The 25,022-nt window shown below is 42.9% G+C and overlaps 2 protein-coding genes across 5 annotated transcripts; one reads left to right on the plus strand and one right to left on the minus strand.

Annotated features, from left to right (window-relative positions):
* Positions 1-1,680: 1,680 nt before the first annotated feature.
* On the minus strand, positions 1,681-16,485 carry NPRL2 (NPR2 like, GATOR1 complex subunit). Its single transcript, XM_056525130.1, has 12 exons — positions 16,379-16,485; positions 11,640-11,716; positions 11,475-11,566; positions 10,970-11,138; positions 10,192-10,300; positions 9,986-10,122; positions 7,355-7,452; positions 4,315-4,351; positions 4,109-4,202; positions 2,862-2,979; positions 2,631-2,773; positions 1,681-2,241 (listed from the first exon to the last, which is right to left on the minus strand). The coding sequence occupies exons 1-12, from the start codon at positions 16,380-16,382 to the stop codon at positions 2,174-2,176; spliced, it is 1,146 nt and encodes a 381-aa protein (XP_056381105.1). The 5' UTR covers positions 16,383-16,485; the 3' UTR covers positions 1,681-2,173.
* Positions 16,486-16,527: 42 nt separating this feature from the next.
* Positions 16,528-24,890, plus strand: LOC130276161 (transmembrane reductase CYB561D2). Of its 4 annotated transcripts, none has more exons than XM_056525135.1 (4): positions 16,528-16,585; positions 17,388-17,518; positions 23,223-23,260; positions 23,740-24,886. In XM_056525135.1, the coding sequence occupies exons 2-4, from the start codon at positions 17,392-17,394 to the stop codon at positions 24,241-24,243; spliced, it is 669 nt and encodes a 222-aa protein (XP_056381110.1). In that variant the 5' UTR covers positions 16,528-16,585; positions 17,388-17,391; the 3' UTR covers positions 24,244-24,886. The 4 variants fall into 4 exon arrangements, with proteins under 4 accessions (XP_056381110.1, XP_056381109.1, XP_056381108.1 ...); XM_056525134.1 differs by lacking the exon at positions 16,528-16,585 and adding an exon at positions 16,603-16,792 and having other exon boundaries at positions 23,740-24,878; XM_056525133.1 differs by lacking the exon at positions 16,528-16,585 and adding an exon at positions 16,810-16,989 and having other exon boundaries at positions 23,740-24,887.
* The last annotated feature ends 132 nt before the right edge of the window (positions 24,891-25,022 follow it).

Genomic DNA, 25,022 nt, shown 5'->3' on the forward strand with positions numbered 1-25,022 from the left:
TAGGGTAAAATCTGATGATTGGTTCCCTTTAAGGTGTAAAATGGCCTGGTCCTTAAGGGGTTAAAGGAGTAGTCCAGTGGTGAACAAGTGGTGAGCAACTTATCCCCAATCCTAAAGATAGGGGATAAGTTGCAGATCGCGGGGTGTCCGACCGCTGGGGGCTCCCGCGATCTCCTGTACGGGGCCCCGACAGCCAGCACGAAGGGGGGTGTGTCAACCACCGCACGAAGCGGCGGCTGACACACCCCCTCAATACAACTCTATGGCAGAGCCGGAGCGCTGCCTTCGGCAATCTCCGGTTCTGCCATAGCGATGTATTGAGGGGGCGTGTCTGCCGCCGCGTCGTGCGGTGGTCAACACCCGCTATCTGGCCGGAGAGCCGGGGCCCCGTTCAGAGAGATCACAGGGGTCCCAGTGGTCAGACCCCCCGCGATCTCAAACTTATCCCCTATCCTTACGATAGGGGATACGTTTTTCACCACTAGACTACCCCTTTAAGGATTTAAAGACCCAAGCATGGTTGGATGTGATAGGCTTGTAGAGTCTGGAAGAATGCCTAAGGGAAGATTTTAGGGCACTGGAGATTGGAAATAGGGACCAGATATAGAATTAATGGAAATGTAAGAATATTGTAAGAAATAGTGTGTTTTTGTTTGTCATGTTCATTAAAGTTTCTGACTGTTTCCTTCATCTCTTCTTATAAAGCTCATAATAATAACAATAATAACTTTTTATACATTAACTCTTGTATTTAATTTTTTGCATCTAACCCTACTACCTAATCCCATTAAGGGTGGGGTGTGTGTGTGTGTATGTATATGTGTGTGTGTGTGTGTGTGTGTGTGTGTGTGTGTGTGTGTGTGTGTATATATATACATACATACACACAGTTTATTTCTTACATATCTATATTTATAGCTATAACAGTAATTCTACATTGTGTACTTGAGCCTAACCTTTGAAACTGAAGTGTACCTGTCCTTAAAAAAAATTGATATAATGTAGATAATACTTATATATGTATATTTGTAATTTACATTGATTAACAAATGAGTACATTTTTGGGTGGAAAAATGCTGTACCTGCAGCTATTGCCTATGTGTCTCTATGAGGAGACCAAATACAGGAAGAGTGGGGGTGGGAAAAGCAGGGCTCTGTGCAGGCTCCTGGCTTGTCAATCATCCTGATGTGTAAGCCGGGAGCATGTCATAGAACCTCACTGCACAGAGCCCCGCTCGTCCTCGGTGCACAGAGCCCTGCTTGTCCACCCACACTTGCTGCATTTGGACTCCTCACAGAGACACACACAGGCAATAGGTGCAGGGACAAAAATATACATATTTTTTAACCAATGTATATTACAAATATACATAAAATGGTATCTGCATTATATCAAAAGTTTTTGTTAACGACAGGTACACTTTAAAAGGGGTATTCCACTGGAAAAAAGAAAATTTTTATCAACTGGTGCCAGAAAGTAAAACAGATTTGTAAATTACTTCTATTAAAAAATCTTAATCCTTCCAGTACTTATAAGCTGCTATATGCTCCACAGGAAGTTATTTTCTTGTTATTTTCTCAGGTGTCAGTAGAAAGAACTGTGGTCAGGCAGAAAGGAAATTCAAAGAGAAAAAAAACTTCCTGTGGATCATATAGCAGCTGATAAGTACTGGAAGGATTAAGATTTTTTTTTATAGAAGTAATTTACAAATCTGTTAAACTTTCTGGCACCAGTTGATTTAAAAAAGAATTCTAGTGGAGTACCCCTTTAACACCGTGAGAGGGTGGTATATATGTAGTCCATAAATATCTATCTACAAAAAAGCAGCACATCCACAGGATAGATTTACACAGTTCTGATGCAAGTAGGTAACAAAATCCTGGTCAGGGGCCCACAGGTTTAGCTATAGCAAAAAGTAATTTCACCACGGCACTCCAGCAGGTAAAATGTCAGCAAGGCGCATTTATTCCATCCAATGTGAACAAGGGAACGTTTTGGTTCTCTCCTAGAAAAAGGTTCTGAGAGATTCTGAACAAGTCTAAACATATTTACAAAACCATTGTATCATTCAGAGTCTGTAGTTAGAGCTCCGCTGGAAACAATCATATCCATGAATGATATCAGAAAGGTGTCATGTGCTCCATAGATCTCCTGGTTAGGAAACTGGTCCCTTTACTTCATACACACAATGATGTTTGGGTCAGAGTCCAGTCTTTCATCCAACTCTCGATAACTCATGCCTGAGGTAAGAAAACACCATATAAACAACAATCAGCCCCTTATTTACATGTTATTTACATATTCTTTGCTTTTTCTTTGTAACTTATTTTCTTAATGAAAAAATGTTGAAAAATAAAAAAAAAGTTTACAAAAAAAATAAAAAATCAGCCACATAAAATCAGGCACATAGAAGGGTTATTATGTCTTATTACTGGAGACCCCCTCAAATGTATGGGAGATGCACTGTGATCCATATGTTAGGATGATACGAGGAGAGAGGAAACATCTGTCCTACACCCCGTTCCACATAAATACATGCAAAACACCGCTCATACAAAATACTTTACTACTTTAGGGGAAAGCCTTTCCTAAATATTGCCTCTTGTCTGGGGACACTGGAGGCCACTACCTGTCTTGCAGCAGATCTCGTCATAGCTGTGGCTTCCTGTATAGAGGCGAGCAGGGGGGCTGCGCTCATCATGGGACACTTTTACAGGGTATTTCTGAAGTCTTCGGATCAGATTCTTCATCAGCCCAAACTGGATGAGTTTCCTGTTTTATAAACAATGCTGCAGGGTTTCCTGATGTTTTACTGGAGCGTATGCATCATTATAGCAAACAAAATATGTAACACACTGACCTTTCATCTACTCTCTGCAGCTGCTGCGTGTGCCGGGCAATAAGGTCTCGGACAGTAGTGCCAGGACTGAGGCCACAGTACAACTGGAAGACATCACGGAGACTCGGACGCTTGAAACCTAAGAAAATCAGTCAGACAAGTGATAGGAGCAATGAATGATGAAGAGAGATCCCTGAACAAAATGGATGAGTGAAATGAGCATGGAAAAACTAAAATATCATCCGTCCCTAAGTTTGGCAAGTTTAGAATTGTTGTGCAGTGTAATTTATTGTCCCGTTATTAACCATTTAAAAGGTGAGAGGCTGACTGTATTACAGCTGAATACAATCTATTGTTCGCTGATATCAGTCATTTTAGTCTGGGGAGAGGCTGACTGTCGTAAAATGGTCACTAGAGATGAGCGAACTTACAGTAAATTCGATTCGTCACGAACTTCTCGGCTCGGCAGTTGATGACTTTTCCTGCATAAATTAGTTCAGCTTTCAGGTGCTCCCGTGGGCTGGAAAAGGTAGATACAGTCCTAGGAGACTCTTTCCTAGGACTGTATCCACCTTTTCCAGCCCACCGAAGCACCGGAAAGCTGAACTAATTGATGCAGGAAAAGTCATCAACTGCCGAGCCGAGAAGTTCGTGACTAATCGAATTTACTGTAAGTTCGCTCATCTATAATGGTCACTGTTGTTTCAACAAACTTTGCATAAGTTAATAGTGAAAGCAAATATAAAATATATCAATAATGTAATATAAGGGGGACATGCTTCTTTCTCTGCTTATCAGGCTCCCCCTCTTAACTCATTCTCTTATTTATTTATCCTGTGATAGAAGATTGACTAGCAGCTCATTAAAGTATCCGGTTGTAGAGTGGGAAGTTGCTGAGGAGAAACAAGCAAACAGATACACTGAAAATGAGATGACAGGAGTTAACAGTGGGTATAAGATCTCACCCCCACCTACATTGCTTAGTACTGCTCTATAATTTCCTCTATGCTGCTGCTGCTGCAGAATCTGCTGAGGCTGAACTATAAACATATAGTTGAGCAGGATGCCCTCTTTTTTGTGTGCATAGCATATGGGAGCCTACAAAGAGGCTAGCTCAGGGACAAGAAAATTAATAATGAAGTCTGTAGAGGGAAAAACCTTCAAACAAATGGTATATAGGTGTTCGAAAATGGCCAGAAGTAGTGCTACTGCAGTGCACCCACATATAACAGCTTATTAAGTAAGCACTGTAAAGTGGTAGCTATTACCTGGTTTACTAATATAAGAGATGCATTCTTCCTGCAGAGCCTTGTCATGAATTAACTCTTGCACCCGTGGTGTTGTACAATACACATTGGAATACTGGAAAAAAAAAACAGATAAGGAGGCTGTGATATGTAGAGCAGGGGAGACTATCACTCCCAGCAGGCTGGACAGGGGACTGAAATAGCCCAACAAATTCACAGATTCTTACCTGGAAGATGGAAACTAAAGTTACCACCCCATAATACCTAGGAACAGGAAATGAAAATTACATTCAGAAGTCTGCCAAACTTATAATAAATAAACTAACATCTAACCAATACAAACTGGATTATGAAATATTGTGGATTATTAGATGGTCAAAGTGTTAAACAAGTACATCACATTTATCATCATACGTCGCTGATGCTGTAACTATCTCAATGATTCTCTCCGCACCCTCTGCAACCCCTGAAAAAAATGATAGAGTTGTCACCCTTGGGCGATGGTCACCTACCGTATATATTTCAGTTCCGAGCAAATACACAAATCACCAATATGACACGTGACATTGTTTAATAGCAGAATATTCTGGACTCATGAAGCATCCATTATACATATAAATGGGAATTATTTTAATTTTTTTTTCCAGATCAAAAGGAAATAATTATGGAATCATCTGCAAAATAGTTAGTACCATGTTATTCATCCCCAGGCTTCTTTGAGGTCTGGACTTCTCTAGAATATACATTATTCTACATTAAGTGGGGATTTATCAACTGCTGTGCGCCTGCTAAATAGTGTGAATATTTATTGTGCAACAACGTGCACAAAACTTTTTTTTTTTTTCCACTAGTTTTAATTTAGTCTGAACTAGGTTCATAATTTTTTTTTGCTGTGCACTTGTAGGGGCCTTGTTTTCCTGATCGATTTGTTGAAGTTATCATGCACAAAATAATTATTTTGCACAAATATACTTCATTGACTAGCTGGTATATAAACTACGAGCAAACTGCAGCCTCCTGAGCCGATTACTGAGCAGGATCATTGAGTAGGCATTACAAGTCAATTACAGATAAATTGTTCTCATATTAGGGCAGGAAATTAAGTGCAACAGCTGGAGGACAACAGGGTGGGGATCACTGCTGTAGAGGTTTAGGCATGGTGGTCAGGCTTATAAGACTATATATAAAACCTCTACAGCAGTGATCCCCACCCTGTTGCCCTCCAGCTGTGGCACTTACTTCCTTTCGTGATGTTCCTGGACTGTTATAACTTTTTGCCTGTTGCTGGGTCAAGGAAAATTGTTTAAAGTGTAACTCTAGAGATACGCCTGAGTAGCAGACAAAAGAGCAAAAACCTCAGATTTCTCACCTGCAGTTAGGAGGAGATGAAACTAACTGCATTCTTAGAAAAACATTCTCAAAAAGAAATTTGTAATGTGTAACTACCGAGATGCCATGTGCTCTGCACAGTGCGGAGAGAACTGAGGCAACTGTACAACACCCAGTGAATTCTATTACTTACAATAGGATTTGTACACAGAACTTTATAGGCATTGAATAGTTGCCCCAGAAAACTGACAGCCCAGCATGAGCTGCATCTTTCCATGCCGAAATGTGTAGAGAGCATGGCAACAAATCAATGGTGTTACGCTTTAAGAAATTTCCCTTAAAGGTGACAGTTGTGCTTTTGCACTGTGCATCTTACTTTCCCACTCCCAACCTTGTCTTATAAATCTCTGTAAAGTTTTCACTCTTGTTAAGCCACAGAGGTGCTCCTTATCACTTGCGCAAATTTATATAGGGGCGTGCACTGATAAATTTTGCGTTAAAACAAGCATCAACAAACTTGTGCAGCAGGCTTCACTCTGCGCAGAAATTTTGTGCCCATGATAAACCCCCCTCAAAGTTTGTTCCAACTTTCTAGTAGTGCCGTGACAAGTCAGCTTTGCAGGATAGAGCCTTTCATGGCCAGTTTTTTACATTTAGTTTCAAAAGGAGAAATTTATTGATATATAATAAGGCATACAAAAAGCAGCAAGGATGTGCAAATCCTTAACAGCAAACAAGTGTCAACATGAAGTACACTTTGACACTCAAAGGGTAGGATGGGAGAAACAATGGAAAATATGGGGAAGGCAGAAGGGAATGTCATTTATCATAAATACAAATAAATAAAAAATGAGGAAGCAATATAGTCAGTCATCACATAAAACAAAAATATAGGAAATTCAAAATACCCATCAGGGATCTGTCAGTACAGAGAACATTACAAGGAAACATAATAGGACATCTCATAAGCATGTTTGCACTACTTTATTAAGCAAGTCAACAATTTGTGATATATTTTTCAGCAACCGTAATCCTATTAAGGTTTTAAATCACCATCTAAATAGATAAGGTGGAGGAGTGCCATTTAGAAACAACATGAATTCAGGCAGCCAAGAGAGAAAAATCTAAAGGTAGCAAAGCTCATTTGTGACCAAGGAGGCAGACTGTAGGGCTCAAAGGCCAGGAAGTTACACCAAAAATTAAGATCAAGACTACTATCTGGACATGTCATTTAGTTGATATATGCTGTGAACAAGAACTATACTCACCTCAAAGCATGTCAGCCTTGTTGCACAATATGTAACCAAAGGATTTGTATGCTGCTATGTAATGTCAATATCTTGTAGAAATAATCAGTACCACTCACACCTCTGGGTGCTTCCAGCAAGGCCCAAATTTGTATATACACAAAGGTTAGTTTAAACCTGTGATGCTTCTCGAGTCATAACAGTTCAGTATTAAACCATCATACAGTGGAGAAAAAGAACAAGAGCACTCACCGGGGACGGTCTGTCTTCTTAATGGATTTATTTTTGATGAAGTGCTGTTGGATGTGAAACGGCCACAAGCCCTGCTCTGCACATTACACAGAGGTGTTGGATTATTTTGTTTTGTTATAGCAAAAATAAATCCAAAAAGGTAAGCACTCTCTTTTTTCCCACTGTATGACTGCTATGTAATGTGCCTATGGTCCTATAGAGTTCTGGGGATCACCTCCGGGATGGGGGCCCTGGGCAATTGTCCAGCCCTGTTTATGCCATATCATGGTTTGTGTGTTTACTATAAAGTATTTGCTAGATGAATTATAGAGGGGTTATAGTCTTTTTCTGATTTATCAAATGTCAGATTTAAAGGGATTTCCCACCATTATGTCTTTTGTTTCCTACTCTCTCCCCCTAAACCTCTGCCATTTCATAATTACGCCTGTAGAGCACTTACATGAGGTTCTGTATTGCTATCCGCACAAGGTTTAGCTCCACATCTGCCTCTGCTGAGATCTTCTGAATATGGCGGAAACCGTCAATATATGGAAGAATCTGAGGGAGAAAATGTAAGTAGATAAATACGCTGCTCAGTCTTAGACTAGCCTTAACCCCTTAAGGACGCAGGACGTAAATGTACGTCCTGGTGAGGTGGTACTTACGTCCTGTGCATAACCGCGGGCATCGGAGCGATGCCCGTGTCATGCGCAGCTGATCCCGGCTGATGATCGCAGCCAGGGACCCGCCGGCAATGGCCGATCTCATGGGCGTCCGCCATTAACCCCTCAGGTGCCGGGATCAATACAGATCCCGGCATCTGAGGCAGTGCGCGATTTGAATGAATGATCGGATCGCCCGCAGCGCTGCTGCGGGGATCCGATCATTCATAACGCCGCACGGAGGTCCCCTCTCCTTCCTCCGTCCGGCTCCCGGCGTCTCCTGCTCTGTGATCGAGCAGACCAGAGCAGAAGATCGCCGAAAACACTGATCTGTTCTATGTCCTATACATAGAACAGATCAGTATTAGCAATCATGGTATTGCTATGAATAGTCCCCTATGGGGACTATTCAATTGTAAATAAAAATGTAAAAAAATGTAAAAGTAAAAAAAAAGTGAAAAATCACCTCCCCCAATAAAAAAGTAAAACGTCCGTTTTTTCCTATTTTACCCCCAAAAAGCGTATTTTTTTTTATAGACATATTTGGTATCGCCGCGTGCGTAAATGTCCGAACTATTAAAATAAAATGTTAATGATCCCGTACGGTGAACGGTGTGAACGAAAAAAAAAAGTCAAATTCCTACTTTTTTAATACATTTTATTAAAAAAAAAAATTATACAAAATTTATTAAAAGTATTTTATATGCAAATGTGGTATCAAAAAAAAGTACAGATCATGGCGCAAAAAATGAGCCCCCAAAAATAAAAAAGTTAGAGGTCATCAAAATAAAGGGATTATAAACTAATTTGGTTAAAAAGTTTGTGATTTTTTTTAAGCGCAACAATAATATAAAAGTATGTAATAATGGGTATCATTTTAATCGTATTGACCCTCAGAATAAAGAACACATGTAATTTTTACCATAAATTGTACGACGTGAAAACGAAACCTTCCAAAATTAGCAAAATTGCGTTTTTCGTTTTAATTTCCCCACAAAAAGTGTTTTTTGCTTGCGCCATACATTTTATGATATAATGAATGATGTCATTACAAAGGACAACTGGTCGCGCAAAAAACAAGCCCTCATACTAGTCTGTGGATGAAAATATAAAAGAGTTATGATTTTTAGAAGGCGAGGAGGAAAAAATGAAAACGTAAAAATTAAATTGTCTGAGTCCTTAAGGCCAAAATGGGCTGAGTCCTTAAGGGGTTAAAAGGGGTACTCCGGTGAAAACTTTTTTTTCTTTTAAATCAACTGGTGGCAGAAAGTTAAACATATTTGTTAATTACTTCTATTAAAAAATATTAATCCTTGCTGTACTTATTAGCTGCTGAATACTACAGAGGAAATTATTTTCTTTTTGGAATGCTCTCTGATGACATCACGAGCACGGTGCTCTTTGCTGACGTCATTATAATAATAATAACTCTTTATCTATTGTTGTCCTTAGTGGGATTTGAACCCAAGGCCCCAGCACTGCAAGGCAGCAGTGCTAATCACTGAGCCACCATGCTGCTCTTAGCATACATCTGCTATGCATGGTTGCTAAAATGGACAGAGATGTCAGCAGAGAGCACTGTGCTCGTGATGTCATCAATGTTCAAAAAAGAAAGGAATTTCCTCTGTAGCTAATAAGTACTGGAAGGGTTAAGATTTTTTAATAGAAGTAATTTACAAATATGTTTACCTTTCTGCCACCAGTTGACTTAAAAGAAAAAAGGTTTTCACCGGAGTACCCCTTTAACATCTCTTATTGGAGCCCTGTCAGTTCCAATCATATGCAGCATCCACAGTAAAAAATAGAATTCTATGGATGCAGTGAACACTGACACAAACCAAGCAGGCAGCACAGTTAGGGTCACACCTAGTATATTTGCTGCAAACCTTCAGCACCGAATTTCCATGCAGAAAATCTGCAGCATTTACGGTAGTAACAAAAGGGATAAGATTAATATGTCATCCACACAAAGCTGGGCAAAAATTGACCTTTGGTGCAGATTTCATATCTACACAAGGTCAATTTTGGTGTCAGAAATGCTGCAAATGTATTGCAGATTTTTCCCATTGACATCATGGGGAAATCAAGCAATAATTCCACCCTATGGATCTGCGGCAAAATCTGCAGGTGTGAGAGTTTTTAACTTTATACAATATTTATCAAAATACACATTGGAATAAACAATAAAATGTGCATGACTTTCTGCTGCATGTGGAAAAGGAGTAGGTTTTATATGGTTTTCAGGATGTGTGGAACAATGGGTGATAACCCCTATGAACGGTCAATATTCACTGCCCAGAATCTATGTCAGTCATTAAAAATATTTTATAAGGCTTTATATTTAAGAAGGCAAGTTTACTTTAGGTTGAGATTCTCTAATACAACAAATTCTCTTTATATTTGGTAATGTAGTATTGTAGGTGACTTACCTGCTGTGTTGTCAAATCCCACTGTGCACTACAGAAGTCCTCCTTGTCCTCTGTAAACACTGGGACATCATACTCTTGGGCTGTAGGGGGCGCAGCACGCAAATCTATTACCTTTAGATGCATTGTGTTACTTTCATCTGAAAGAAGATGTTAATGAGTAGTGAGTAAGCAGCGCACAACAGACTGAGTGCCTCCTATTTCTGTACCTATAGGAAGTGAGCATTCTCCATTAGAGTTCAGCCCCTCCAGAAGGACACTCATGATGGGCACCAGTCTCTGCTTGCTATCCTCATTGGAGATGAAACCAGATTCTAACTGCAAGAGAACAGAAAATACAGAAACATAAATAATCATCTAAGAAAGCATAGTAGAAAGTGATAGAACCAGATAGGTAGATTGCAGTAAAGAATCTGGTGCACATCCCGCAATGCAAATCATAAGAGTGGCAGTATAGAGATAGTGTTCGGCACTGCACTACATGAATGTGGCTATATGGCAAGTTCGTGTACACCTGTATTAAAAGTGGTAACTGCAGTTGATCCGGACTGGGGTGCTCAATTCTTAGAAGACAGTCTGCATGCGCAGCGAAACGCGTTGCATCTTTGCTGAATAAACCTACCTGGCTTTTACACCTACGGCTTCCCTGCAATTACTCTTCCTGTGCCGGATTAATTCCTGTATCTCCAGTCACCTTATTGCTCACCAGTCTCCAGGAAGGCTGCGAACAACTTGGTTACTATCTTCACGCGTTATCCATTGTTGTGTGTGAGCTCACACAACCTAATCTGGTAAGCGGCTGTGGATGGTTCCCTTCTCTCCCCCCCCCCCCCCCCCCCTCTACCTGTTCCTGAGGTTCTACACACAGAGCGCCTTCTACCTTCTTGTCTTACAGACTAGACCTGACAGGATATAAAATATAAATCACCCTGCACTTGGATGAATGTGATGCTGTTTATGTATAAGCCCCCTTGAAGATGTACAGACCTCCAGTGTCTTGAGGTATCCTGCAAGCTTCTTAACAATGGGCTCCAGTGCACACGTCTTTGCTCTAGCATTACACACAAAGCCAAGGTTAAAGAGCAGTGCATTACGGCTGTACTTCTTGTGCTCAATGCACACTGGGCAACCAATCAGCTTTTTATCCATGGCAGTGCTGCAAATAAAATAAAAAACAGAAGACTGGCTCATAGGGCGCAGCCACGAAGACAAACATTTATGATCAACCACTTATTTATATCAATGTCTGCAAATGCTGAGTAACAATCACACGGTCTGCCGTTACATCTCACATAGTGTAGCTTTCCTAGTCTACTGAATGGAAAGCCTGTCTAGATAACATAGAAAGATACCCCACCCCTTCTTTCCTAATATGGGTTTACAACAAGGTAAAGTCTACAGCTGGGACAGTCCATGATGACCGACATACAGACTGTCACCCAGACCCACGTAGACAATGATAAAGGTGCAGGGCCACGGTCTTAACACTTACACTGTAATCAGCTTGTTCTGCAGTTCAGGTTTGGTGATAATATAAACCTGGACAGTGTCAAACAACTCTCGGGAGATGTATTCCTCGGGTACCTGCCAAGAGCAAGGTGACGTCATCATCCTGCGCAACCAACTATTCCAGGAGGAAACATGAATCTCCACTCACCTGGTACGTTATCTTGGGGCCTAGGGTGGGATGGAATTCACTAAAGAAAATGCACTCGATCCTCCGAATGGACATCACTGCAAAGGAGAGGTTGTCACTAAATGTGGGCATGGCATATTGTCAACAAGACTTTTCCTAATGTTCTATTAGAAATTCTGTAGGTAATAGATGGAGGAGGGGTACACATTTGTCCCTTCTCCCTATGTATTGGCTGAAACAGTAGTTTCTCCACACTGTCTAATAACCCAGAACAACACTTTAATATTTTCCACTCTCTTCTTAATTCTAAAGTGCAGCCACCTATCACCTAAGTGCTACAGACCTGGCCAACTAATTTAACATTTAATTTGACAAAATCTCCCCACAATAGTCCCCAAGCAGTTTGGATCACCATCCCCTCTGCACTCCCTCATGTTCACTCTCAGTATTTGATCCAATAACATAATAAGGTGTCTCCGGGCTCCTCTCTTCTTGCCTATACCTCGCCCGTTCTTTCTCCCCAGTTGCCATAACTCACTTTATTAAAATATTTATGCTTTCCCTTTCACCTGCTATCTTTCCCTCCTCTGATATACATATTGTACCAGCCTGTCTGTAATCTCCGCTTTATCTCCTGGAAGGATTGATCCACTCTCACCACTAACTTTCATCTCAACTCCTAACAATCTGGTTTCCACAATCTACAGAAAAAGACCTTACAACTAAATGGAATGGCTAGCACCCTCTACTGCTTCTTTGGGGTTTCCTGCAGTGTTTACTACTGTTGGTCACCAACTCCTCAGAATGCTCCTTATGAAAAAAACTTTTTATATATGACAGATTACACCCTAATGAACACTTTTCTAATTGGTTTTATTTAAAGAATTTCCATCTTTCTATGTGTAGGGGCCGCAAGCCTTTCAGACTAAGAGCATGAGTCCGAAATCACTCTGCAGCCAGGACTCAGCACAGCTCCCCGCCTGCTGTGCTCACACTTCAGAGGGGCGTGTTCCTGACTCGGCCGGCCAGCCGCGTCCTCAGACTCCGAACCCCGACAAAGAGAGCCTGTGCGCGCTGGCCCTGAGTCAGTGGAGCGCTGCTCTTCTTATTGTAGATATCGGGTCTGTGAGCCCTGGCAGGCATCATATGACATTGCACCTGCCGGGCCACGCCCACTTCCGCCCCTCACAAACACCAGGCTACTGAGCTACCGAAAGAGGTATTTCTAGGGGGTTTTATTAAAAATAAAGGACAGGGATAGTGTTAGAGTCAGGGACAAATGGGGATGGGGAATTAGGGAGAGTTAGGATGATGATAGGTACTCTTTAAGGACATTGCTCTCTCGTTTGTAGTCTACTCCTCTGACCACACATGTAAGGCTCAGATTTATCAATCAATAGCAACCAATCACAGCTCAGCTTTCACTTTACCAGAGCTCATTTAGATATGAAAGCTGAGCTGTTGTCTCGGAATGATAAATCTAGGCCTAGTGTATCATTTGCTGGCTCTACTTTTTCTTCACTTTCTCTAAGGGTATTTCTATACTCCAATGGTAAAAATATACCATGCAAGACAGAGCAGAAATTATGTGGGTAGCTTTGGAACCTACTACACACGTGGACATTTTGGACAGCACTTTTAAAGGAAAACGGTCACCCGTTCACCCGCACTATAACCCGATACACTGGGTTAAAGTGTGGGTGAACAGGAGACCTGGATTTAGATATTCTTAAGCGATGATCACGTGAACGTGCCTACTGAGCGCTCACTAAACGGGCACTTATGAATATTTAAATCTAGCTGGCGGGCCCGCCTCAAAGTGCAAGACAGCGCTGGAAGAGGGGGACCTTTGGAGGAGCGGGGCTCTAGACTGCAGGTAGGTATAGCATTCCTAGACCCTTTCCTTTAATTCTGGTCATGGACACAAACTAGCCCCATGTAACTCCTTAAGGACGCAGGGTGTACCTGCTCCCCTTCTATGACGTGTGCTCCAGAGCTGAGCACGCGTCATAGCAGGATGTCCCGGCAGCTATCAGCCACCGGGACCTGTGGTTAATGCCAAAGATTCCAGATTGCGGTGATGCCAGCATTAACTTTTTAGATGCCGAAATGAAAGTTGATCGCGGCGTATAAAATGTTAAAAAACGAATCCCGGCTGCTCAGTGATGCTAAACGGAACCACCGTGGTAAAATCACTGTGTCCTAATCAGCTGCGAGGATGGCAGGAGAGCCCCCGGAGTCCTTAAGGAGTTAATACAGTCAGAAAAAATGACATTTCACTTTTTTCAGCATATTTTGAAACGCACATGCAACAAAATATGCCTCACAATTTAAAGGGGTACGCCGGTGGAAAAGTTTTTTGTTTTTTTAATCAACTGGTGCCAGAAAGTTAAACAGATTTGTAAATTACTTCTATTAAAAAATCGTAATCCTTCCAGTACTTATTAGCTGCTGAATACTACAGAGGAAATTATTTTCTTTTTGGAACACAGTGCTCTCTGCTGACATCTCTGTCTTTTTTAGGAACTGTCCAGAGTACCATATGTTTACTATGGGGATTTTCTCCTACTCTGGACAGTTCTTAAAATGGACAGAGATGTCAGCAGAGAGCACTGTGCTCGTGATTCAGCAGAGAGCTCTGTGTTCCAAAAAGAAAATAATTTCCTCTGTAGTATTCAGGAGCTAATAAGTACTGGAAGGATTAAGATTTTTTAATAGAAGTAATTTACAAATCTGTTTAACTTTCTGGCACCAGTTGATAAAAAAAAAAAGAAAAGTTTTCCCCCCACTCTGTTCAGATTATACGTATCAGGCTGATACCTAATCTGAACAGAGCACGATTCATATGCACTACCTAGACTGAAGCCGGCCCAGAACTTTGTGTACCACCATCAAACATCCTCTCCCACTGAGCGCATTACCAACTTGCTGCCTGCAATACCACAAACCAGCCACGATCTCTCCAGCGATGGTCCGACATACATCCAGGTATTTGCCGATACCACGGACCGCTCCCGAGAGAGTCTTCTGCCGGAGCCCTTTGTCCATCTAGGCTCTCACGCCGGGATTGCTGCAGCTTATATAGAATTCCATCCATCGGCCCGTCGCAGTACGGGACCAGCAGCCAGGGGGAGATTGAACTTTGCATTTGTTTAAAAACTGTGGGCAGCATTTTCTACATCAGTCCATCAAGTGACTTTGCCTTTTTTATTACAAGTGCCGGACTATCAGCCTTTTTCCATCACAAGTGCCGGACTAATAGTCAATTCTGGATTATTGCTATATGCCGTTAAATTGCATTTACTTTTAATATCTACAGAATATCCTATATTAGGTGGTTGCTATACATACATTTTCTAATTCTGTCATTAGGGCCCAATGACAGTTTAAGATAACACTGACATTGCTCTGATATTTTTAACCATTTAGGTTTTTTATTGATTTAATGCTGTTTTAATAAAATCTGCATTTTATTCAAAACTGTCTCAAACAATTATTCACTGTGTACCCTAGGGTGGTATTCTTGAGGTGTGGTTAATTTTTGTTCAAGTTGTATTAGAGCTTAGTTATTTGTGGGACAAGTTGTACTTTTCATTGGCGCTCTTTATTTAATCATAATAGAGTCAAAAATATATATGCAAGGCAAAATTGAAAAAAAAAAACATGGAATTGCGCAATTTTGTGGTGTAATCGTTTTTTTGGAATTCACAATATGGTAAATCTGACATGCTAATTTAATTTTTGGGTCAGTCCCCTTTGGATAGGGGATACGATGTATAAGGGCGGAGTACCCCTTTAAATTAAAGCAGTGTGTTACAATGTGTCTCCAGCTCAGAGGCATAACTTGTAGCTTCTGGGCCCAAATGCAAAATCTGCAACAGAGCCCCATGTGACATTTGTAATACTGGTCTCTTATGGGGCAGATGTGCCTTGGCCCCCCCCCCCCCCCCCCCTTAGGACTGTATCCACCTTTTCCAGCCCATCGGAGCACCTGAAAGCTGAACTAATTTACGCAGGAAAAGTCATCAACTGCCGAGCCGAGAAGTTCGTGATGAATCGAATTTACTGTAAGTTCGCTCATCTCTACTTACAACAGCTGGAGACATGCTGTTTGGAAAACACTGAATTAGTGTATGCCAGTGGAAATCGGCCCGATAGTCACTGGGTGACTACGTTTAGGCCATTGAAATTAATGGTGCCTGCTGCTGTAAGTCAAAAACCGTATGGTGCAAACCGGAAGGAACCGTGCGCATATACGGTTCTGTTCAGTTCCCATTGACTCCCATGTAAAAAAACAAAAAACCCAGACCAAAAACAGTGGTAAACTACGGTTTTGGGTACAGGAAAAAAAGGGACAAAACCATACAAGACGCAAAACGGATGCATCATTTGACATACGGTTTACAATTGAGTCAATGCATACGGTTTTCAATATGGTTCTGTACGGTTTTCACATTGAAAACGTATACAGGAACTGTAAAGCAAAAACGTGGTGTGAATGCACCCTTATTAGGGTATTTTTCGGGGCACGGTTTTGCATTATGTTTGGCACAGTAAAGCACAGCCTAGCACTTTATGCCTACACCATACAGCAATATATGGTGCCATTAGCAATATATGGCATTACATGGGCTCTGCATTCACGCTGGCAACCACTAACTAGTACATAACTAGCCTCCTGCCCCAATAGTAAGTACTGCCGAAAATGGGGGGGGGGCAGAGTATTATCCCTTGTACACATAGCAATGCCCATTACTCACTCATCTTCAGGTTGCGCCCCTCCTGCAAACTCCCGCCCCCCAAAACACTGCAAGGCCACCAACACAGGCGCTGCACAAACCGGAAGCAGCGTGAGTGCGTTACAAGCCTCTCTCCCACGCAGGCCCCGCCCCTTAGTTATCATTGGTCAGTTCTCAACTACGTATTAAAAAAAAAAAGTCCAGGTTCAAACACGGAACAAACTAAAGGTGGGAGGTGCTTCCTGAGTGATTGGCAGGAGCTTTGCCAAATCATTACGGAGGAGAGGTGGAGGGGGACGGGGGTGCACCTGAGGGTACAAGTGACAGGGAGGAGGGTGACATAAACCGATGAGAGCAGCCGAGACAGGAAGCGGAGCCTGAAAGACAACCGGGACTCCCCGCACCGCCGCCCTCATGAGAGAATAGTGACAGCGGGTAATGCGGACAGTGGACTACAACTCCCAGCAGGCTGACGCGTCATCACTGTATATTATCCTACACTGGCCCCAGACACTAGTGCAGGCAGATATGTCCCTATAACAGCACAGGAGGCCTTCAGGTTCTATGCAACGAAAACTGCTTGCTGTCCTTGAATGGAAACACTCTTGTCTATATCCACAGGGTGACCACTGGTACAAATCTAATGTTTCTCATAGCTGGGAGTTTGTTACAGTGTTGAGTCTTGTGTCCAGATTGTTTAGTCTAGTCTACACTATGGGTCTCCAAACTGTCGGCCAACAGATGTTGCAAAACTACAATTCCCAGCATGCCCGGACAGCCAACGGCTGTCCGGGCATGCTGGGAATTGTAGTTTTGCAACATCTGTTGGTTTAAAGTTTTGAGACCACTGGTCTACACTGCATACAATTGTACCAAAGTCTCATACTTTGGCTCCTGAGATCTTGTCAGATGCCACTGATCCCAGGATACCAGCTTTCTTGCTTGTTACCATGGAGACACGTTAGCAATTTTTGGTGGATGGATGGTTTCTCATGGGCTGCCGCTCATAATGTCGTGTATTTTTTTTCAGGAACATGGCTCAGAGCTCCGACGTAGACTCCTGCCTTCACCGCACCCTCCGCCTCCTATCTGGGGTCGCAGCTCACCTCACCGCTTTCGCTTTCACCATATACATAAGCTGTGTGTCCCAGCCTGGAACAAGTAGGTATCAGATGTGAAAGGGCTCAGTGCTCGGCAATGTCCAGAAGCCCCATACACAGACGGTTGAACGCACTTGTACTCTCCATTTACTCATTTATTCATTCCAGTGGCTGGAAACAATGAAAGACTTGTCATTGGTTCCGAAGCCTTCCAAAGTGTCATCCCGAAATTATGAAAATAAGGGTGCATTCACACCACGATAATGCCATACGGACGTAATCGTCCGATGCCGTATCCCTGCCGGACCTGCGCTGCATCCCGTTCATTTGAATGAGCCGGACGGAGTCAGATAGTGACTTCAGTCTGCTAATTTTTGAACCATATCAGTTTTATTGCCGGACTAAAAACAGCGGCATACCATCTGACTCCGTCCGGCTTGTTCAAATGAATAGGATGAGGCAGCGGGCGGGTTTAAAATTCCCAGACGGATCTGGCAGCCATATTGCATAATCATAGTGTGAATGTAGATTGACTAAGATAAAGCAAGGCATTACGTATAAAAGTAAGAAATAGCCGCTAGAAGTTACAAATCATTTTATACGTACAAGACAGGGTCCTACACAGTACACCTTTACAAAAATTAAAATAAATGGAGCATCCTTCCATACTTGGTGTGCAATGATAGTCAGTCATGGCGGGGACTAGTAATGCCCAGGCTGGTTGTTCGAATCCTCCAGCTATTCATGCGTACCTTAGATATGACTGTCCGTAGCTTTTTATGTTGAGTTTGATTCCAAGTTACAATGGTCCAGTAAAGACCATTGTAGGCTAAAAATATTGTATCCTTAGGCCATTGTAACTTGAGGGACCACTGTATGGTTCTTTTAGCCTTGCCCTTACCTTCTACAATTTTTATTTTTTAAAGGAAAACGGTCATCTGTTCACCCACACTAAAGCCAATACCCTGGGATATAGTGTGGATGAACAGGAGACCGATGAGGGATTAATGGGTTAAATACGCACCTGCACTCCAGAGATCTGTCCCTCTGAAGGTCGACATCCATCTTCAGTGAATTGCGGACTGGAGGCGGGCCCGCCAGCTCAAATGAATTTTCATTGTCGCGGGTCATGTGAGCGCTGTACCCCAAATCCTGCACAGTGGCTTGCTCTTTTTTTCATGGACCATTGAGACACAGTTAACTCCTTAAGAACCAAGCCCATTTTGGCTGCGGGAGCAGGACTAGGGCGTACAGGTACACCCTTGGTCCTTAAGTACCAGGACGCAAGGGCGTACCTGTACATACGCCCTTTGTCCTTAAGGGGTTAAAGAGGACCTGTGACCAACCCTAAAAAAAAATGAGAAAGATTGCAGTATAATTGCTTAGGGTACCCTGATCACACACCTTTTTACACTTTCTTTATACACCTTTCTGTTCCCAAGATATGGGGGTTTATGCTTTGCCTGACAACTCAGGGAGTCAGATGGGCGTGAACCTAATAATGGGAGGGACTATCAGGTGATCTGTGGGATTATACAGTTAAAGGGTATGAGCAGTAATATGAAAAAGTTAGCTCATCTCCCCTAAACTCTCTGCTCATGGATCCGCATGGACTTGATGTGTGAACTTGTAATAAAAGGAAAGAGGTTTGATCCAGCATTTGAGTAAAAATCCAGATTTATTTTCATCCATTAAAGGACATCTGTACTGCATGAATTTTACATATTCCTGTGCCCGGCCTGCAAACAAAAATAATATACACTTTGACTCACCTTCCTATGTTCCCCCCTGTTGCTTCGGTACCGGCCTCACGGTCCTCCGCTGCGATCCTCTTGCTGCTTCCTGGGGAAGGTAACGTCCCAGAGCCGTCAGCGTAACACCGGCAGCAGTGATGTCCCACCTTAACCGGTGATAGGCTGAGCGCACTGTCATGTAAGGAGACGGCCAGAGCTCCTTACATGACAGTGCGCTTAGCCTATCACCGGCCGAGGTGGGACATCGCTGTGGCCTGTGATATGCTGACGGCTCTGTGACGTTACCGTCACCAGGAAGCAGCGGAGGATCGTGAGGCCGGTACCGGAGCAACGGGGGAATATAGGAAGGTGAGTTAAAGTTTATTTTGTTAGTTTTTGCAGCCCGGGCACAGGAATATGTAAAATTCATGCAGTACAGATGCCCTTTAAAATCAAAGTTCACATCAATGTGCACAGGAGAGAACCAACTGGATGCCATCCGAGCGGGTAAGCAGTGATCCGCTCGAAATGTTTCCAGATGGTTCTGTCCTGTGCACATTTGTGTGAACTTTGATTTTAATGGATGAAAATAAAGCTGGATTTTTACTCAAATGCTGGATCTAAACTCTTTCCTTTAATTACAAGTTAGAGGGTATGTATTAGTCATACACATCCCTCCATGTACAACATTCATACCCCCTGACTGTATAATCCCGCCCATCACCTGAGCACTTCTATTATTAAGTTCACGCCCATCTGACTGATTCCCTGAATTGTCAAACAAAATATAGACCCACATATTTATAACGTGAGGGCGTATCAAGAAACTGTAAACAGGTGTGTGATCAGGGCACCCGAAGCTATTTAATGATAGGAAAATCTTAATTTCATTGGGTTGTACACAGGTCTTCTTAAAGGGGTACTCCACCCTTAGACATCTTATCCGCTATCAAAAATATAGGGGATAAGATGTCTGATCGTGGGGGTCATGCCGCTGGGGACCCCTGCGATCTCTCCTGCTGCAGCCTGGAGCTATGTTTGCTCCGTGGCTGAAGACGGGTGATACAGGGGCCGAGGTATCGTGACATCACACCTCGCCTCTGCAATGCAAGTCACACCCCCTCCCATAGGTTTACATTGACGAGGTGGGCCGTGATGTTATGAGGGGCGGGGCCCGGACATCACAATACCCCGGCCCCTGTATCTCCCGTCTTCAGCCACGGAGCAAACATAGCTCCAGGCTGCAGCAGGAGAGATCGCGGGGGCCTCCACGATCAGACATCTTATTCCCTATCCTTTGAATAGGGGATAAGATGTCTAGGGGCGGAGTACCCCTGTAATAGAAGTGGAGGAAGGCATAGCTAGACAGGTTAGTGGTGTCACAGTGCAGGCAGATTACACTTCCCCTTGTTCTGTGAAGCTAGATTCACACACAACATAACAATTACACTGTGCTACCAGCCTAAAAATCCGTATCAAAATCCATCATTTACATACATACTTTGTTTTTTGTTCTAGTGTAGAATTTAGCCATGGATTGCATTTCCAGAACAGATAGGGTTCTATACTGGACTTGCGTGTGTAGTTTGGTAGGAATTCTGCAGTTGAAATTCCAATAATTCCATTGTCAGATGGAAGGAAACTTCATTGCAAAACAGGGTGTGAATGCTAGACCTGGGGCTGTGAATAGAAGCTTCGCAATTATATTGTCGTCGTCCCCCCGTCCCCCCCCCCCCCACTCACATTTATTGGTGCAATGGAGACTGTTCCCCTGCCTTCTCAATATACTCTGCCCGGCCTGCCCCTCTCATGAATATGCAAATATGTTCAGCCTGATGCGGCATGGCCTAGCTACACCCAGAAGGCAGTTGCACTCTCATCAGGGGCCAGAGAATATTTAGGAGGCAGGGAAGCTTAGGAAGTCCTCTCCACTCCTCCATTGCGCACAGCAGTGCAATAGGAGCAAATAAATTAACAGCCAGGACTCTGCAAGTACTTCAACGTAAGTAACCCCTCTTTTTAAAGCTGTTCACCTGCACTATAGCCCAGTATATTAGGTTTAGTTTTGGTGAACAAGTTGTCAGTTTCTCTTTAACCTCTTAAGGACCAATGACGTTGTGGAACGTCATGGCACCCTGGGCTTTAAGGACCAATGACGTCCCACAACGTCATGGCGTTTTCCGGTCCCTGGCGCTCGCCGGGCAGAGACCGGAACGGCATGCCTGCTGAAATCGTTCAGCAGGCATGCCGTGCAAATGCCTAGGGGGGGTCCCGGGACCCCTGCATGTCGGCGATCGCAGAAAATCGCATGTCCATTCAGACATGCGATTTTTCTCCTATTCCGGGCTGATCGGGTCTCTGGTGACCCGATCACCCGAAAAATAGGGATGCTCGGACCTGTGAGTGACAGGCCCCAGCATCCTGCAGGGTAGGAGTGAGGTCGCAATGCTGCGATCTCCCCCCATCCCCTGCCATTGGTCAGAACTGATTCTGACCAATGGCAGAGCAGGACGGTGGGTTGCCATGGAAACCCCCCGTTCTGCCCACCCCTGGATGTCAGGCAGAACGGGGGGAAAACATGGAGGCCGGTACCTGGAGGAGAAGACTCGTGGGGCCCAGCAATCATCGCGGATATTCACCGGAGATCCCGGCTCAGGTAGGGAATCGACGGTGGGGGGAGTAATGAAACTGAAAGTAAAGTGATTTTTACTGTGGCAACCACTAGGAAGGCCGAACTGCAACTCCCAGCATGCCCAGACAGCCAAAGGCTGTCTGGGCATGCTGGGAGTTGTAGTTTTGCAACATCTGGAGGGTCACAGTTTGGGGACCACTGTTACAGTGGTGCCCAAACTGTAGCCCTCCAGATTTTGCCAAACTACAACTCTCAGCATGCCTAGACTGCCCAGGCATGCTGGGAGTTGTAGTTCTGTAACATCTGTCCCTTCAGATTTTGCAGTTTTCATGACATTTTTGAAAATTGCTGCTCTACTTTGAAGCCCCCTAATTTTTTCAAAAACTAAAAATATTTCCATTTTATGATGCCGACATAAAGTGGACATATTGTATTTGTGAATAAAAATAAAATTTATGTGGAATATCCATTTTCCTTTCAAGCAGAGAGCTTCAAAGTTAGAAAAATGCTAAATTTTCAAAATTTTCATGAAATTTTGGAATTTTTCACAAAAAAAGGATGCAAGTAACGCCGAAAATTTACCACCAAAATAAAGTCGAATATGTCACAAAAAAACACTCTCAGAATCAGAATATTCGGTAAAAGCATCTCAGAGTTATTAATGCTTAAAGTGACGGTGGGCAGATGTGCAAAAAACGCTCTGGTCCTAAGGTGTAAAATGGCCTGGTCCTTAAGGGGTTAAAGAGGAGGTCCCCAGGTCTTCTTTGAGATCCCTTATCTAAATGTAAAGCAGGATTGTTGGGTAGCTACATGATAATAATCTTACTTCATATAGCAATGGTATTCCGCACCACTTTACTCCACACACATTTGCATTATGTACAGACTAGAAGGATCTTTATTGTACTTTGCTGAGAGATTTCATAGGATAACAATTGCTAGAGGGGCTGGTGCTTTTTGCTGTTTGCCACATCTATAGGATTCTATAAGCTGCTTCCTAAATAAGGTATTCAGCACCAAAAATATGTGACATAAAGTAATCATGGGGCAGGGAGGTTTCTACACATCCTGTCACTGATATTATTGAAGAACACAACAGTCAGCCTCTCTGCAGCCCCATATGGTTGATAAGCGAGAACAATATTTACCTGTTGCCTCCGGCTAGCCTAAAATTGATGATAACAAGAAGCTAAATCTTTTGTTCAACCATCCTGCAGACAGCATCTACCTGGCTTGAAATGACAGATAACAGGGGGTAATATATTTAATGCACCCCTCAAACATCTAGGGGTGGTGATCCAGCAGCTAGTCAGGCTAGTCTGCCTTTTAGTCAGTTTTCTGATGACTTATTTGCTTTTGTGTATAAAGAGTTGCTATTAACCCTCTGTCTTCTTTTGTAGCTTTGTTTTCCTGGCACCCGTTCCTCATGAGCCTGGCGGTGAGTCTTTGCTGGTCAACATGTAGAGAAATATATTTATAATACCATGTGATCAGCGCCTCAAATTTGAACAAGTTAGAACCCTTGTGTTCGGGGGTTGCCATAACTCACGATAGGTCTGGACATGTAGACATTACCTGCATCATTAATCTGTATCTGGAGAGAGCATTACAATCATGGCTCTAATCCCTTCATAGAGCTGTGATATTTTTTTCCTTAGCATTAGTAGTGGATCAAGTGTCCTGTACTCTGTCAACTGGTGTTTGTCCCAGCAGTCAGACCTCTACCTGTACAGTGGATAAGTGAAAAATGCTTTAGATCAGAATATCCCTTTGAGAAAAAAGTGGGATCCATTAGTAATTCTCAAACCTTGTGCTGTGTATAGTTGAAGCTTTGCAGATTTGTCTCTGTAGTATCTGATTTTGTGGAAAGCTTAGGGATCTTTGGTGATTTAAAAAATGTTCCTGTTATTTTTGCAGTTCTCTTTCTTCATGACAGAAGCCATCTTGGTATTCTCGCCTGACTCCTCCCTGCTCCGTTCCTTTTCCCGTAAGGCACGGGTACAGGCGCACTGGATTCTCCAGCTCCTGTCTTGTGTCTGTGCCATCCTGGGTCTGGGCACTATCTATTACAACAAGATTTTACATGAGAAGCCTCACTTTTCCACCTGGCACGGCCTGATCGGATTACTCACCATACTTTGGGCCCTGATCCAGAATGTTGGTGGGATAACTCTACTGTACCCCAAGCTAGTGCAGCGCTGGACTCTATCTACCCGTAAGCTGTACCATGCCACATCCGGTTTGCTAGGATACCTGCTGGGATGTTCCAGCCTCTTCCTTGGCATGTGTTCCTTGTGGTTTAGTGCCAATGTCACAGGTGGCTTGTGGTACATCTGTGCCCTCTGCCCTCTTCTTACTGGTTTGGTGGTGATGAATCAGATCAGTAATGCTTATCTGTATCGTAAAAGGAGCCAGTCCTGAGGCGGAGGACACACAAGCTTTTTTCATAAATGCAAGCCATTCAGGATCTTACATTGCTGCAGATGCACAGTGTTACTCAGTGTTTATTGTGAATTCCAAGGCCTATGAATGCAAAGGACCCAGAATCCATCCATGCTAATCATTTTGAGAACCAGTTCTTCATAAGTTGCCTGTACCCAAAGACATGTTCTTATATGGTCAATACGTTCATATGTTACATAAGGTTGTAAACTAAAAGGGAGGATTCTTCTTGTTTTCTTAATTCAAACTTTTACATATAATTTTATTAAAAAATAAAAATCAGAATTGTCTTGAACTTTGCACACAGCCAGAGCTACATTAACAATTTCACTCACTTTATGGCAGCAAATGCAGCAGTAAATGTTGGGGCTTGTAAAAAGAAAAAAAAAAACTGAGCTGGATGTGTCAAAGATGCATTGGATAATAGCAGTGTCTGGTGTTAACCTGAAATGTGGCTATGTTCAAGGGCTATATCAGCATGCTGACATATACTGTGGTGTCCAGAAGTGGACTGAATATAGTCACTTATACTCATTTATAAAATGGACTTGTTGTGTGTACACCACAGTATATGTCAGCATACCGTTTCTGCTAATGTCCCTTAAATGTACTCTACTTAAATCATGAGAATGGCCTGACCTGAATATTTTCCCACAATAGTGGCGATCCTGTGGGTCCCAAGCAGCGGGACCCAGGCTATCTGACATCTTATCCCCTATCCTTTGGATAGGGGATAAGATGTCTAGGGGCGGAGTATC

The sequence above is a fragment of the Hyla sarda genome, chromosome 6 (genome assembly GCF_029499605.1).
Source record: "Hyla sarda isolate aHylSar1 chromosome 6, aHylSar1.hap1, whole genome shotgun sequence".
NCBI lineage: Eukaryota > Metazoa > Chordata > Amphibia > Anura > Hylidae > Hyla > Hyla sarda.

What these genes read in the sequence shown, in the direction of transcription:
- NPRL2 (XM_056525130.1), bottom strand. An exon ending in GATACCTCAAGACACTGGAG is followed by an intron (nt 10,301 to 10,969) that starts GTCTGTACATCT and finishes GTTCTCTTGCAG; the next exon opens with TTAGAATCTGGTTTCATCTC. An exon ending in CTCTTATATTAGTAAACCAG is followed by an intron (nt 2,980 to 4,108) that starts GTAATAGCTACC and finishes TGATTTTCTTAG; the next exon opens with GTTTCAAGCGTCCGAGTCTC.
- LOC130276161 (XM_056525133.1), top strand. Translation starts at nt 16,922, where the DNA reads ATGCAACGAAAACTGCTTGCTGTCCTTGAATGGAAACACTCTTGTCTA. An exon ending in TGTGTCCCAGCCTGGAACAA is followed by an intron (nt 17,519 to 23,222) that starts GTAGGTATCAGA and finishes CTTCTTTTGTAG; the next exon opens with CTTTGTTTTCCTGGCACCCG. An exon ending in CGTTCCTCATGAGCCTGGCG is followed by an intron (nt 23,261 to 23,739) that starts GTGAGTCTTTGC and finishes TTATTTTTGCAG; the next exon opens with TTCTCTTTCTTCATGACAGA.